The sequence below is a fragment of the Rhinoraja longicauda genome, chromosome 13 (assembly GCF_053455715.1).
Source record: "Rhinoraja longicauda isolate Sanriku21f chromosome 13, sRhiLon1.1, whole genome shotgun sequence".
NCBI lineage: Eukaryota > Metazoa > Chordata > Chondrichthyes > Rajiformes > Arhynchobatidae > Rhinoraja > Rhinoraja longicauda.
Genome location: NC_135965.1, coordinates 17607762 through 17623981, shown reverse-complemented (window position 1 = coordinate 17623981; position 16220 = coordinate 17607762). Strand labels below are relative to the sequence as shown.

General features: G+C 48.6%; 1 protein-coding gene across 2 annotated transcripts in view; it reads right to left on the bottom strand.

Moving 5' to 3' along the window:
* The window catches only part of LOC144599484 (glycogenin-1-like), a 58589-nt gene extending 51455 nt beyond the window's left edge, over positions 1–7134 (bottom strand). The window contains exon 1 of one of the 2 annotated variants that reach the window (XM_078410439.1): positions 6945–7134. In XM_078410439.1, the coding sequence (XP_078266565.1) occupies positions 6945–6954 (10 nt within the window). In that variant the 5' untranslated portion in view covers positions 6955–7134. The remainder of the gene's footprint in view (positions 1–6944) is intronic. The other variant, XM_078410440.1, reaches the window with a different exon arrangement.
* Between the last annotated feature and the right edge of the window lie 9086 nt (positions 7135–16220).

The window sequence follows — 16220 nt, the reverse complement described above, 5'->3', positions numbered from 1 at the left end:
CATCGTTTAAGAAACAATTAGATAGGTACATGGATAGGACCTGTTTGGAGGTATATGGACCAAGCGCAGGCAAGTGGGACTAGTGTAGCTGGGACATTGTTTGCTAGTGTGGACAAGTTCGCCCGAAGGGTTTCCACGCTGTTTCACTCTATGACTTAGGCCCACTGAGTCTGCGCCAACCACCCTTACACTACACAGTCGGAACAATTTACAATTTTTAAAGAAGCCAATTAACCTACAAACCTGTATGCCTTGGGTGTGAGAGGAAACCGGAGCACCTGGAGAAAACCCACGCGGTCACAGGGAGAACGTACAAACTCTGGACAGACAGCACTTGTAATCAGGATCAAGCCCGGGTTTCTGGCACTGCAAGACAGCAACTCTACCGCTGTGCCACCCCTAGTATTAGTAATAGGTGAAGGATAATCAAATGCACAACAATAGACAATAGAAAATAGGTGCAGGAGAAGGCCATTCGAGCCAGCACCGCCATTCAATGTGATCATGGCTGATCATTCTCAATCAGTACCCCGTTCCTGCCTTCTCCCCATACCCCCTGACTCCGCTATCCTTAAGAGCTCTATCTAGCTCTCTCTTGAATGTATTCAGAGAATTGGCCTCCACTGCCCTCTGAGGCAGAGAATTCCACAGATTCACAACTCTGACTAAAAAAGTTTTTCCTCATCTCTGTTCTAAATAGCCTACCACTTATTCTTAAACTGTGGCCCCTGGTTCTGGACTCCCCCAACATTGGGAACATGTTTCCTGCCTCTAACGAGTCCAACCCCTTAATAATTTTATACGTTTCGATAAGATCCCCTCTCATCCTTCTAAATTCCAGTGCATACAAACCTAGTCGCTCCAGTCTTTCAACATATGACAGTCCCGCCATTCCGGGAATTAACCTAGTAAACCTACGCTGCACGCCCTCAATAGCAAGAATATCCTTCCTCAAATTTGGAGACCAAAACTGCACACAGTACTCCAGGTGCGGTCTCACTAGGGCCCTGTACAACTGCAGAAGGACCTCTTTGCTCCTATACTCAACTCCTCTTGTTATGAAGGCCAACATTCCATTGGCTTTCTTCACTGCCTGCTGTACCTGCATGCTTCCTTTCAGTGACTGATGCACTAAGACACCCAGATCACGTTGTACATCCCCTTTTCCTAACTTGACACCATTCAGATAATAATCTGCCTTCCTATTCTTACCACCAAAGTGGATAATCTCACACTTATCTACATTAAACTGCACCTGCCATGCATCCGCCCACTCACACAACCTGTCCAAGTCACCCTGCAACCTCATAGCATCTTCCTCACAGTTCACACTGCCACCTAGCTTTGTATCATCGGCAAATTTGCTAATGGTACTTTTAATCCCTTCATCCAAGTCATTGATGTATATTGTAAATAGCTGCGGTCCCAACACCGAGCCTTGCGGTACCCCACTAGTCACTGCCTGCAATTCTGAAAGGGACCCATTTATCCCCACTCTTTGCTTTCTGTCTGTCAACCAACTTTCTATCCATGTCAGTACCCTACCTCCAATATCATGTGCTCTAATTTTGCCCACCAATCTCCTATGTGGGACCTTGTCGAAGGCTTTCTGAAAGTCAATTTTCCTAGTTACATATCATATATCATATCATATCATATATATACAGCCGGAAACAGGCCTTTTCGGCCCTCCAAGTCCGTGCCGCCCAGTGATCCCCGTACATTAACACTATCCTACACCCACTAGGGACAATTTTTACATTTACCCAGCCAATTAACCTACATACCTGTACGTCTTTGGAGTGTGGGAGGAAACCGAAGATCTCGGAGAAAACCCACGCAGGTCACGGGGAGAACGTACAAACTCCTTACAGTGCAGCACCCGTAGTCAGGATCGAACCTGAGTCTCCGGCGCTGCATTCGCTGTAAAGCAGCAACTCTACCGCTGCGCTACCGTGCCGCCCTCAAAAAATTCCAGTAGATTAGTCAAGCACGATTTCCCCTTCGTAAATCCATGCTGACTCGGAACAATCCTGTTACTGCGATCCAAATGCTCCGCAATTTCGTCTTTTATAATTGACTCCAGCATCTTCCCAACCACTGATGTCAGACTAACTGGTCTATAATTTCCCGTTTTCTCTCTCCCTCCTTTCTTGAAAAGTGGGATAACATTAGCTACCCTCCAATCCACAGGAACTGACCCGGAATCTATAGAACATTGGAAAATAATCACTAATGCGTCCACAATTTCTAGAGCCACCTCCTTAAGCACCCTGGGATGCAGACCATCAGGCCCTGGGGATTTATCAGCTTTGAATCCCATCAGTCTACCCAAAACTTTTTCCTGCCTAATGTGGATTTCCTCCAGTTCCTCTGTCACCCTAGGATCTCTGCCCACTAGAACATCTGGGAGATTGTTTGTTTCTTCCTTAGTGAAGACAGATCCAAAGTACCGGTTCAACTCGTCTGCCATTTCCTTGTTCCCCATAATAAATTCTCCTGCTACTGTCTTCAAGGGACCCACATTTGCCTTGACTATTTTTTTCCTCTTCACATACCTAAAAAAGCTTTTCCTATTATTGGCTAGTTTACCCTCGCGCCTCATCTTTTCTCCCCGTATTGCCTTTTTAGTTATCTTCTGTTGCTCTTTAAAAGAGTCCCAATCCTCTGGCTTCCCACTCTTCTTTGCTATGTTATACTTCAAATTATGGGTTTGGTCAGAAAACCCATGCAGTCACGGGAGAACGTACAAGCCCCCTCAGGTGGTCAGGATCGAACTTGGGTCTCCGGCGCTGAGAGGCAGCAACTCTACCATTGCAACACTGTGCCGCCCTAACCAACATGCTCCATTACTCTCTAACCCCCGTGGAAATTTGCCTTTACAGAATTCACAAATCACTACACAAACATTTGAGATATGGAATAAAATTCACTCTTGCGGAATTTTTGAGAAAAAGAGTAAATAAACCATTACGATTTTTGTTTCCAATGTGCCTCTCTTGACTCGTGTACAGATGATGCATCTTTGCATTACAGAAAAATCATGATGTGGACTGCTTTCTCCCTGCTTGTTCTGCTTGAAAGTGATGAAGATTCTGCTTGTATTACCACCCTCTACATTCCTTCCATCTTCCGAGATAATTTATTTCCTCCTCTCTTCCTCTCTAATCTTTCAAGCAATTATTTTCTATCTATGTCCATTTGTGTTTGACCCCTCCTCCGCCTCCTCCTCCCCCCCCCCCCCCCCCCCCCATTCCCTCCTAAGGAAAATAAATGCTTCACATCTACTACACCTTCTAGGCCTTTCACAATTTTAAATCCCAAGTGTTTTCTGCCTCAGTCATCTCGATTCCTAAATTGAATATACTCAGTCGATCTTTATTCATTGCTACAATTTTACGGTCCAGGGAACTGCCTCATAAATCTCTTCAGTCACCTCTTCGCTGCAAACACATCTCTCCTGCAATCTGCTAATCCAAACTGCACAAGGCACTTGTGGTAAAACAGTTCCAGCATTACCTCCCTGTTCTTAAACACTTTTAACATTTGAGGCAGAAAATGGAAAAACCACCTCAGCCATTTACTGCACAGCAAGCTGTCACAAACAGCTTCAAAGGTGACCAGGTAGGTAATTGTTTCTAAGAAACAGAGGGGCAATTGTACCAGGACAGCAAGCATAATGGCATGGTATTCACTTTAGACTTTTAGAGATATAGCATGGAAACAGGCCCTTCGACCCACCGGGTCCGCGTCGACCAGCGATCATCCCGTACACTAGTACTAACATGCACACTAGGGACAATTTAGAGAAGCCAATTAACCTATAAACCTGTACATTTTTGTAGTGTGGGAGGAAACCGGAGCAACCGGAGAAAACCCACAGACAGCACCCGCAGTCAGGATTCAACCCAGGTCTCTGGCGCTGTAAGGCAGCAACTCTACTGCTGTGCCACCTGGTGTTAACAATTGATTAAGGATGATCAAATGCACAACAAATCATGGGTTTGATCAGAAAACCCATGCAGTCACAGAGAAAACGTACAAACTCCGTACAGACTGAAACAAACGTACAACATACGTTTGTACAAATGTACAAACTCCGTAGTCAGGACTGAACCCAGGTATCTGGTGCTGTAAGGCAGCAACTCTACCGCTGTGCCCCCCCCCCTATTTAGCAATAGGTCAAGGATGATCAAATGCACAACAAATCATGGTTTTGGTCAGGCCATTGAGAAAGGAGGGAGAGAGACAGAGAGACTCAGAGTGCAACTGTGAGGGTTGTAGACATGCATCTCCAGTGGAAAGGAATGCAGAAAGGGATCAGCCTTAATCTGGAGAGCAGGTGTCGTGACAAGACATTGAAAGAGGTTACAGGGATACAAAGGGCAAGCCTGTTAAGGAATGTAGGAGGGTTCTGAGTTGCATGCAACATAAGATCAATAGATAGTATAATTGCAGAGTCTTTTACCCAGAGCAAGGGAATCAAGAACCAGAGGACCCAAGTTTAAGGTGAGGGAGGAAAGATTTAAAAGTAACCTGGGGGGCTCTTATTAAAAAAGAGCACAAAGGGTAGCAGATATATGGAACAACTGCTGGAGGGGGTAGTTGAGGTAGGGACTATCACAATGTTTAAAAAACTTTTGGACAGGTACATGTGTAAGAAGGAACTGCAGATGCTAGTATAAACCAAAAATAGACATGAAAAGCTGGAGTAACACAGCGGGACAGGCAGCATCTCTGGAGAGACTGGATGGGTGACATTTCAGGTTGAGACCCCAAGGGTCTCGACACGAAATGTCACCCATTCCTTCTCTCCAGAGATGCTGCCTGTCCCGATGAGTTACTCCAGCTTTTTGTGTTTATGGACAGGTACATGGGTTGGGTAGGTTTCGAGGGATATTGGTCAAACGTAGGCGGGTGGGACTATTGTGGATGATCACTTCGGTCGGCGTGGTCAAATTGGGCCAAAGGGCCTGTTTCCACGCTGTATGACTTTACACAAAAGCACAAACTAAGTTGCTGGAAATAAAAACAAAAAATGCAGGAAAAACTCAGGAGATTTGGCAGTATCTGTGCAAAGAGAAACAGTGAACATTTCAGGCAAAAGATTCTTCATCACAACTGGGAAAGAGTGAAGATGGACACAAAAAGCTGGAGTAACTCTGCGGATCGGGCAGCATCTCTGGAGAAAAGGGACGGGTGACGTTTCAGGTTGGACCCCTTCCTTAGACAGAAAAACGAGGTACGCTTTAAGAGGCAGAAAGGCTAAGAGATGGATTGGCAGGACCAAGGGGGAAGGACAGGGTTGTTATGGGCACAAGATGCACGAGTCATCCAATTGATACCTCCGGTACCCACAGTGAGGAACTCACACCCTTGTCCGTCCATGTGAAGCAACACTCTCCCAATCAAGTATACTGCACAACATAATTTCTTAAACTTTCGAAAAACCAAATGCATATTGGGTGATCACTCTGCAGAGGCAACTCTGAAACGACCCGACTCAAAATCTCCTCAAGGGATTCCTACTTTGAAAAAGTGCTCCCAGTATCACAACGTTTAGGAAACATTTAGACAGGTACATGGATAGGACAGGTGTAGGAGGGATACGGGCCAAGCGCTGGCTGGTGGGACTAGTGTAAATGGAACAATGTTGGCTGGTGTGGGCAAGTTGGGCGGAAGAGCCTGTTTCCATGCTGTATCACTCTATGACTTTCCGTCACCTCTCCATGTTCTCCATAGATGCTGCCTGACCTGCTGAGTTACTCCAGCACTTTGTGTCTTTCTTGCTTGTAAACCAGCATCTGCAGTCCCTTGTTTCTTCAACAAAATAAAACGTTTGCTTTCACTAGTCAACTGATGCCAAAATGAACTCATTATCAAAGTTAGTGGTGCCTGTAATAGGGAACTGCGCCAGCTACTGGCGATGAACGCAAGCGGAGCAAGAATGTTTTAGTAAGCCAGTCAGTGCAAAGAAAAACCCAGAACATTATCGGTGAGCTAAAAAAAAAAGTTTAAAATCAGAGTTATTTCTTAAATAGTCTGCTCAAAACATTTTTTAAACGCTGCTAAGACTGATACACTTGGACTGATATTTAAATCCATCGTTTGAGAGGAATTGTGATAACATAGATAGGCAGGACTTGGATGGTTTAAAGTAACTCGCTGGACAAAGTTAGTGGGAAAGTTTATGCAGAGGCGAGTTCTGGGAGTTAGTTAGTTACACAGGACTATATATATATAAAATCCAGGAACATTTTTCGAACCGTGCAATGTTTACAAATCACCCGAGGGATCAAAATGAAGGAAATAAACACAAGCCAGTCAAACTCGGGCTTAAATGTAGGCTTGGAAAGAGATGGGAGGGCGCGCAGTGTGCAGTGCAGTGTAGTGGAGTGCAGTGTAATGCAATGTAGTGGAGTGTAGTGCAGTGTAGTGGAGTGCAGTGTAATGCAATGTAGTGGAGTGTAGTGCAGTGTAGTGGAGTGCAGTGTAATGCAATGTAGTGGAGTGTAGTGCAGTGCAGTGGCGTGCAGTCGAGTGTAGTGCAGTGGCGTGCAGTCGAGTGTAGTGCAGTGCAGTGTAGTGGAGTGGTCCCACAGTGGGTGGGTGGGCCAGGCCAGGCCAGGTCGGGCTGCTGCTATTTCAGTGCAACCCAGGTCAATTTCAACCGGAAGAGAAGAGAGAGCGGAAAGAGAATTTGGTTTTAAAAGTAAAGTGAAAATAAAAAGAAAATAGCAGCAGGGCGAGCGATAAGGCGAGAATGCAAACTGCACGTAGGAAGCATAGACCCCAACCCGGGCTGTCGCGGACTGCAACTGCCCACCGGCCGCTGGAGGGTGGATTGCAGACAGATTTATCTGCACAAGAATGCAAAAGGCTCCCCTTCCCCCGCCACAGGCAGAGCAGAGCAGGGCCAGGGGGGCCGAGCAGCGAGCACTCACCCCGAGACATGCTGGCGCGGGGCTGGTGCGGGCGGTGTTGGTGTTGGCGGCAGCGGCAGCGGCAGCGGCGGGGCGGGGCCGAGTGCGGTGGGACAGCGGCGCGACTGCCCGCTGTTGTCCTCTCTGTCCGCTTGGTAGGGCAGCCCCAGTGCTCACTCCGGCTATATACAGCGGCGGGCACACGTCACGGCACGTCACGTTACGTCTCGCCGCCGGGGGCAGCCCAGAGGGGAGGGGGGGAGGGGGGGAGGGGGGAGAGGGGGAGAGGGGGAAGGGGAGAGGGGGAAGGGGAGTGGGGGGGGGAGGGGGAAGGGGAGTGGGGAGGGAGGGGGAAGGGAGGGGGAAGGGAGGAAGGGGGAGAGAGGGGGAGGGGAGAGAGGGGAGGGAGGGAGGGGGAGAGAGGGAGGGGGAGGGAGGGGGAGAGAGGGAGGGGAGGGAGGGGGAGAGAGGGAGGGAGGGAGGGGGAGAGAGGGAGGGGAGGGAGGGGGAGAGAGGGGGAGGGGGGAGGGGGAGGGGGAGAGGGGGAGAGGGGGAGAGGGGGGAGGGGGAGGGGGGGGAGGGGGATAGGGGGAAGGGGAGTGGGGGGGGAGGGGGAAGGGGAGTGGGGAGGGAGGGGGAAGGGAGGAAGGGGGAGAGAGGGGGAGGGGAGGGAGGGGGAGAGAGGGAGGGAGGGAGGGGGAGAGAGGGAGGGAGGGAGGGGGAGAGAGGGAGGGGAGGGAGGGGGAGAGAGAAGGAGGGGAGGGAGGGAGGGGGAGAGGGAGGGGAGGGAGGGGGAGAGAGGGGGAGGGGAGGGAGGGGGAGAGGGAGGGGAGGGAGGGGGAGAGAGAGGGAGGGGAGGGAGGGGGAGGGAAGGGGAGGGGAGGGGAGGGGAGGGGGAGGGAGGGGGTGTGGGATAGGGAGAGGGGGAGGGGAGGGGGTGTGGGATAGGGGGAGGGAGGGGGGTGGGATAGGGATAGAGGGAGGGGGAAGGGAGGGGGAGGGAGGGGGAGGGGAGGGAGGGGGAGAGAGAGAGAATGTCCGAGACAGCTGAGTGTGAATAGACAATAGACAATAGGTGCAGGAGGAGGCCATTCGGCCCTTCGAGCCAGCACCACCATTCAATGTGATCATGGCTGATCATTCTCAATCAGTACCCCGTTCCTGCCTTCTCCCCATACCCCCTGACTCCGCTATCCTTAAGAGCTCTATCCAGCTCTCTCTTGAATGCTGGATAGGTCGCAGTGTCTGAGAGGAAGATGTGTGTATGAGAGATATGTGTGTGTAGGTGAGAGAGAGAGGTAGTTGTGTGTGTAAGAAAGGTTGTATGAGAGGCAGGTGTGAGTATGAATATGTGAGAGAGATAGATCTCTGTGTGTGTGTGAGTGAGAGGTTGTGTGTGAGGTAGTCGTGAGAGAGGTCGTTGTGAGAGAGAGGTAGTTGTGTGTGAGAGAGGTGGTTGTGTGAGAGGAAGTGTGGGAGGTAGTTGTGTGTGCATGAGAGGTAGTTGTGCGTGAATGTGTGTGAGAGGTAAGTATGACAACTGTATTTGAAAGAAGTAGTTGTGAGTGTGAGTGAGGGAGGCAGTTGTGTGCATGAGGTAGTTGTGTAAATGTGTGTGCAAGAGGTAGCTGTGTGTGTGAGAGATGTAGTTGTGTGAGAGGTAGTTGTGTGAAGAGGTAGTTGTGTGAGAGAGGTAGTTGTGTGTGTGAGAGGCAGTTGTGTGTGTGAGAGACAGTTGTGTGTGCATGAGGCAGCTGTAAATGTGTGTGAGTTGTATTGTCAATGTTCAACTGTGTGTGTTTTTTCTGTACATGCACAGTGCTCATTATTTGATGATACAAACAGTATTATTTGAGGCAGGGCTGTGGAGTCGATACCCAAAACACCCGACTCCGACTCCATGATTTCTTGTGTCTCCGACTCTGACTCCAACCCCGACCCCTAGGTAATGCTGCAGCACTGGCGACACGGGGCCGAGGTGAGTGGCACCCTCTCCCCTTCCCTGTTCCCCCTCGCCCGCCCACGCCCCGGGAGACACTCCCCGCCCGGCAAAGGGATTGGTCAGTTGGAGAGGGTTGCCGCGCCCGCAGGGTCGTCAGCTGGGGAAGGGTTGGCCCAGGTGAGGCCCGCAGGGGAGATTAGGACCCAACGGGTCCACTTGGTCTAGTAGAAATTAAAACTAAATGCATAGGTAGTTAAGTTTGCTACAAAAATACACACATAAAATTTATTAATAACGTCCTTAGGAACAGAATTGCTTCTGCCAGATCCTCTTTCATTGATGCCCTTAAATCTGATTTAATTATTTTCAGTGCGGAGAACAGCCTCTCCACGCTGACGTGAGTGGGTGGCTTGGCTGTTACTGGCATAGCGGCAAATTTGACTATTTCTGGATAAGCAGGGATGACTTATCATATCATATCATATATATACAGCCGGAAACAGGCCTTTTCGGCCCTCCAAGTCCGTGCCGCCCAGTGATCCCCGTACATTAACACTATCCTACACCCACTAGGGACAATTTTTACATTTACCCAGCCAATTAACCTACATACCTGTACGTCTTTGGAGTGTGGGAGGAAACCGAAGATCTCGGAGAAAACCCACGCAGGTCACGGGGAGAACGTACAAACTCCTTACAGTGCAGCACCCGTAGTCAGGATCGAACCTGAGTCTCCGGCGCTGCATTCGCTGTAAAGCAGCAACGCTACCGCTGCGCTACCGTGCCGCTCTACTTCTTGTACTGTAAGTTTAGATGAGCGATCGTATTTCTCTATTTCTTTTAAACCACCAAGAAAATCTTGCTTAAGTTCCATTAGTTTAACATCAAAAGGCTGCCCTCGCATTCACACGGTTAAACGGGAACGCTTTGCTCTCTCGACTGTTCAGTTTTATCTAAATATTTTGCAAAATCTGACTCTTCATCATTTGAAGAGGATGACGATTTGGTACTCCCATGATCTTCATTTTGTGGTTCTTCTGACTTTTCAGGTAGTAGCCCATTTATACGACCTGCAACATCACAGAGGGCCTCTTCTGCTTTAGCAATTTGATCTTCGCTCAACAAGATTCGGTTCATTGGATCTATGTAGACAGCAGCTGACAAGATCTGAGTTTCGAGTAGTAGATTTTCTTCATTGACAATACAACTCCTTCAGCAGACCTCCCAACATTTGATTTTACGAATTCATAATTTTGATGTCCAAAATTCAGAATTTTACATCAAAATTCATAACGTGGCGCGTAATGCAACTTTTCAGCAAAAAAAAAGTATGCATGCCAAAATGCGTGTTGCGCTACATTCATGTTGAAAAACGACTATTATTTCCAACAGTCTGTAGTTCTTGGACTACATGTACAATGTCAGGGCTATCATGCATATATTCTGCTATTTATACAATAGACAATAGACAATAGGTGCAGAAGTAGGCCATTCAGCCCTTCGAGCCAGCACCGCCATTCAATGCGATCATGGCTGATCACTCTCAATCAGTACCCCGTTCCTGCCTTCTCCCCATACCCCCTCACTCCGCTATCCTTAAGAGCTCTATCCAGCTCTCTCTTGAAAGCATCCAACGAACTGGCCTCCACTGCCTTCTGAGGCAGAGAATTCCACACCTTCACCACTCTCTGACTGAAAAAGTTCTTCCTCATCTCCGTTCTAAATGGCCTACCCCTTATTCTTAAACTGTGGCCTCTTGTTCTGGACTCCCCCAACATTGGGAACATGTTTCCTGCCTCTAATGTGTCCAATCCCCTAATTATCTTATATGTTTCAATAAGATCCCCCCTCATCCTTCTAAATTCCAGTGTATACAAGCCTAATTGCTCCAGCCTTTCAACATACGACAGTCCCGCCATTCCGGGAATTAACCTAGTGAACCTACGCTGCACGCCCTCAATAGCAAGAATATCCTTCCTCAAATTTGGAGACCAAAACTGCACACAGTACTCCAGGTGCGGTCTCACCAGGGCCCGGTACAACTGTAGAAGGACCTCTTTGTCCTATACTCAACTCCTCTTGTTATGAAGGCCAACATTCCATTTGCTTTCTTAACTGCCTGCTGTACCTGCATGCTTCCTTTCAGTGACTGATGCACTAGGACACCCAGATCTCGTTGAACATCCCCTCTTCCTAACTTGACACCATTAAGATAATAATCTACCTTTCTATTCTTACTTCCAAAGTGAATAACCTCACACTTATCTACATTAAACTGCATCTGCCATGTATCCGCCCACTCACACAACCTGTCCAAGTCACCCTGCAGCCTTATTGCATCTTCCTCACAATTCACACTACCCCCCAGCTTAGTATCATCTGCAAATTTGCTAATGGTACTTTTAATCCCTTCATCTAAGTCATTAATGTATATCGTAAATAGCTGGGGTCCCAGCACCGAACCTTGTGGTACCCCACTGGTCACTGCCTGCCATTCCGAAAGGGACCCATTTATCCCCACTCTTTGCTTTCTGTCTGTCAATCAATTTTCTATCCATGTCAGTACCCTACCCTTTATAGAAAGGTTATTGAACAGAAATACTTTTTACAACACAAAGAAAAAGCATGTCTTGTTTTGTTTTTTCTATTTTGCTTTTTCCTTACACATCCCAATTCTCTTGGTATTGAATAAAAGAACAATGGTCATAAAATGTATGACTAAGTTATGATGAAAGAGTTTAATTTAAAACTGCACAAAACTAATTTCATTGAAGACATACTTGCTCCAGTGGTCTTCGACAGCAAATCACAATGGTCCATGTCCCCCCCACCGCCCCTCCCCACCCGCACTCCCCCGCACTAACCTCTCCCCCACCCTACCCTCTCCCCCACCCCACTCCCTTTCCCCAACCCCCTCCCCCCCACTCCTACTCTACCCCCACTCCCCCCAGCCCTCCCCACCTTTCCCCCCACCTCCACTCCCCTCCCACTCCCCATCCCACCCCCAGCCTCCACCCCCCTGACCCCCACTCCCCCCCCCTGCCCCCCTCCCCCGCACCGCACCACCCCCCCCCCCATTCACCCACCCCATCCCCTCTCAACATCAACGGGCCTCACGCTACTCGGTGAGACCAGGCCAGTGGCCAGGCCAGGCCAGGCCAGGCGAGCGGCCAGGCCAGGCCAGGCGAGCGGCCAGGCCAGGCCAGGCGAGCGGCCAGGCCAGGCCAGTGGCGAGGCGAGCGGCAGGGTGAGCGACGAGCAGCAAGGTGAGGCCAACGGCCAGCTGCCAGGGACCCCTCACGGTCCCACTCAATAGCATTGAGCACAGACAGTACATTTATACCTGATTTTTCACAGGCAGTTAATCACACAGTCAGTACATTCCTTAGCACATTCCTCAGCACATCCCTCCACTAGCACTCATCTTTCCTGGCACCAGTTCTGATCTTAGAAACATAGAAACATAGAAAATAGGTGCAGGAGTAGGCCATTCGGCCCTTCGAGCCTGCACCGCCATTCAATATGATCATGGCTGATCATCCAGCTCAGTAACCTGTACCTGCCTTCTCTCCATACCCCCTGATCCCTTTAGCAAAAAGGGCCACATCTAACTCCCTCTTAAATATAGCCAATGAACTGGCCTCAACTACCTTCTGTGGCAGAGAATTCCACAGACTCACCACTCTCTGTGTGAAGAAATGTTTTCTCATCTCGGTCCTAAAAGACTTCCCCCTTATCCTTAAGCTGTGACCCCTGGTTCTGGACTCCCCCAACATCGGGAACAATCTTCCCGCATCTAGCCTCTCCAACCCCTTAAGAATTTTATATGTTTCTATAAGATCCCCCCTCAGTCTTCTAAATTCCAGCGAGTACAAGCCCAGTCTATCCAGTCTTTCCTCATATGCAAGTCCCGCCATCCCAGGGATTAATCTGGTGAACCTTCTCTGTACTCCCTCTAAGGCAAGAACGTCTTTCCTCAGGTTAGGAGACCAAAACTGCACACAATACTCCAGGTGCGGTCTCACCAAGGCCCTGTACAACTGCAGCAGAACCTCCCTGCTCCTAAACTCAAATCCTCTTGCTATGAATGCCAACATACCATTCGCTTTCTTCACTTGTCTGGATCACACTTGTCTTTCAAAGTGGTTTGACTTAGCAACCGGGCGTCTTATCTTTGTTTAGTCCCAATCTGAATCTGTTTCTTTTGTCATGCATTAAAATGCAATTTCAGTAATTTACAGCATTTTATCTTGTTTCCACATATTTCCTGCATGAGCCGTTCCTTAACCCTTCCAGTTCTAAACTCTTTCACTGACATACTTTACTCAGCTTTACTAACTCACTTTGGTAGTCTCGATTCATTGGTAATAATTAAATAATTTGAGGAAACTTGCTTTAAGGGATTAATGGGGTGAAGAGGACGCAGCCCCCCCTGTTAGTTTAGGTTAAAGGTTAAAGGGTGGGGGGGTCTAGAGAACGCAGCCTCCCGTTAGTTTAGGTTAGCTGGTGTTTACTATACATTTACCTAAATGAGCCCTAACCTTTCTTTTCTTTCATTACCCAAACCCTTACTAATCTTTTAGCCTAGAATATTGTGTCAAGCATCCCACTGAAAGTAGAAATGATGGTTTGTATTGATGGAAAATGACCAAATTCTTTGACGCTTTGCCAAGACTAGTGTTTAGACAATAGACAATAGACAATAGGTGCAGGAGGAGGCCATTCGGCCCTTCGAGCCAGCACCGCCATTCAATGTGATCATGGCTGATCATTCTCAACCAGTACCCCGTTCCTGCCTTCTCCCCATACCCCCTGACTCCGCTACCCTTAAGAGCTCTATCTAGCTCTCTCTTGAATGCATTCAGAGAATTGGCCTCCACTGCCTTCTGAGGCAGAGAATTCCACAGATTCACAACTCTCTGACTGAAAAAGTTTTTCCTCATCTCAGTTCTAAATGGCCTACCCCTTATTCTTAAACTGCGGCCCCTGGTTCTGGACTCCCCCAACATAGGGAACATGTTTCCTGCCTCTAACGTGTCCAATCAATAATCTGACGGTTTACTGCTGTTGAGAAGGAATTGATCATCACTGACAATTTATTTTGCAGCAAATCATGAAAATTCATAATCTGTATTCATTTATAATGTATTTCCCCATAAATGAGTGACTAAATTTACCTTTTGAATTCAGAAATTATCTGGACATGTTCACTCAGTAATAGGTGGAGGGAAATCAGCTGGTGACGGCGTTTGTTTACGTTTTGTTTCTCGTCGTTCTGTCATCAGATGGCAGCGCTGATGTGATTTCTCATTCTCTCGGGTGGAAATAAAGTGTGCGGTATGTTTAAAAAGTGGGTTTTTTCCCCGATTTATGTAGTCTCTGAAATTTATGTTGAGGTCGGAGTCGGAGTCGGGACCTTTTTACCGACTCCGACTCCAGCAGCACCAACGTTGGTCCGACTCCACGACTCCGACTCCATAACCCTGATTTGAGGCGTGTTGGGGAGCGGCTTGAAGGGGTCAAAGTCTGGGTAGTACGGATTTTTGACGATGAATGCCAACACCTGTACGTGTGTGTGTGCTCTATGTGTGCGTGTGTGCTCCATGTATGTGTGTGCCCAATGTGCGCTTGTGTGTGCCCAATGTGTGTGTCCAATATGCGTGTGTGCACTCCGTGAGTGTATGTGTGCCCAATGTGAGAATGTGTGCCCAGTGTGTGTGTGTGTGTGCGCACTTCGTGTGTGTATGTGTGCCCAACGTGTGTATGTGTGCCCAATGTGTGTGCCCAGTGTGTGTGTGTGTGTGCGCACTTCGTGTGTGTATGTGTGCCCAACGTGTGTATGTGCCCAATGTGTGTGCCCAATGTGTGTGCCCAATGCGCGTGTGTGTGCGTCCGTGTGTGTGTGTGCCCAATGTGTGCACGTGTGCCCAATGCGCTTGTGTGTGTATGTGCCCAAAGCGTGTGTGTAGGTTTGAGTTAGTGTTGTGGGCTGGGGTGTACCTTGGGTCAATTTGTCACAGAAACAAGAGTTTGTGGGTTCAGACTCTGTACACCAGCTGAGCTGTGCAACGTTGAACACACCCTGGGAATGTGTGAACGTACCCCAGGCTCGCTCCTCACCAGGGTGGTGATCTCTGAAGAAGAACGAAGCAAAGCTCCGACATGGGAATGGGCAGAGCTGAGACATTCCGGGAACAGAGGCCTCTGAAGCAGGTTGTTTGCACACAAGGGATTGTGGGATTTATAGTGCATTTGCCACAGATTCCTGTTCCAACTGCTCGACACAAAGTGCTGGAGTAACTCAGTTGGTCAGGCAGCATCGCTGGAGAAAAGGAATAGGTGATGTTTCGGGTCGAGACCCCTCTTCAGACTGAATCAGGGGAGAGGGAACCAAGAGATATGAGAAGGTACTTAGAACAAATGAATAAAAGGTATGCAAAAGGACAGGTCAAAGCCAGCAACGATGATCAAGGAAAGGTGGAGACCACAATTGTCCATTGTTGGCGGTGGGGAAGGTGATAACGAGTAATATAAACTGAAACTCAGCAGTACAACAACTATGGTGCTGGAGGACAAAGAGAGGGGATGTAAGACTAAACTTGAAGTTAGAGAAATCAATATCATACCGTTGGGTTGTTAGCTGCCCAAGCAAAATGTGAGGTGCTGTTCCTCCAATTTGCATTTGGCCTCACTCTGACAGTACAGGAGGCCCGGGACAGAAAGGTCAATATGGGAAGGGGAGTTAAAGTGTTTGGCAACCGGGAGATCGGTGAAAACTAGCATTTGCAGTTCCTTCCTGTTCAAGACACAATGTGTGTAGGCTGAAACAGCAGATGCTGATTTACACCAAAGATAGACACAAATTGCAGGGGGGGGGGGGAGGGTGGAGGGAAGGAAGAACAATGGGGGGGGGGTGAGGGTAGGGTGGGGGAGAAGGGGGATGGGGGGGCAGAGGATAGTGGGGAGGGAAGGGTGGGGAGAGAAGGGGAGAGGAGCAGAGGGAGGGGGTGGGAGGAAGGGGAAGAGGAGGTAAGGGCGGAGGGAAAAGGTGGTGTGGGGGAGATGAGAAGGGGGAGAGGAGGGAGGAGGAACGGGTGATATCCCTGTGATATCAATACATTGCTGAAACTGTTGGACACAATAAAGACCATGGGGCAGTCAACATCCTAACTGTTGGACAGAAGATCTGTTCGCTATAACAAGCTGAACTGCTCCAGTCATTACAACGCCAACAACCCAACTATGTGGACAATTGCTCGGGTACGCTCCTTCATAAAAAGCAGGAGGAATCCAGTCGATCTAATTATCACCTAGTCTCCTCTGACCCACTGAGTTACTCCAGCATCTTGTGTCTA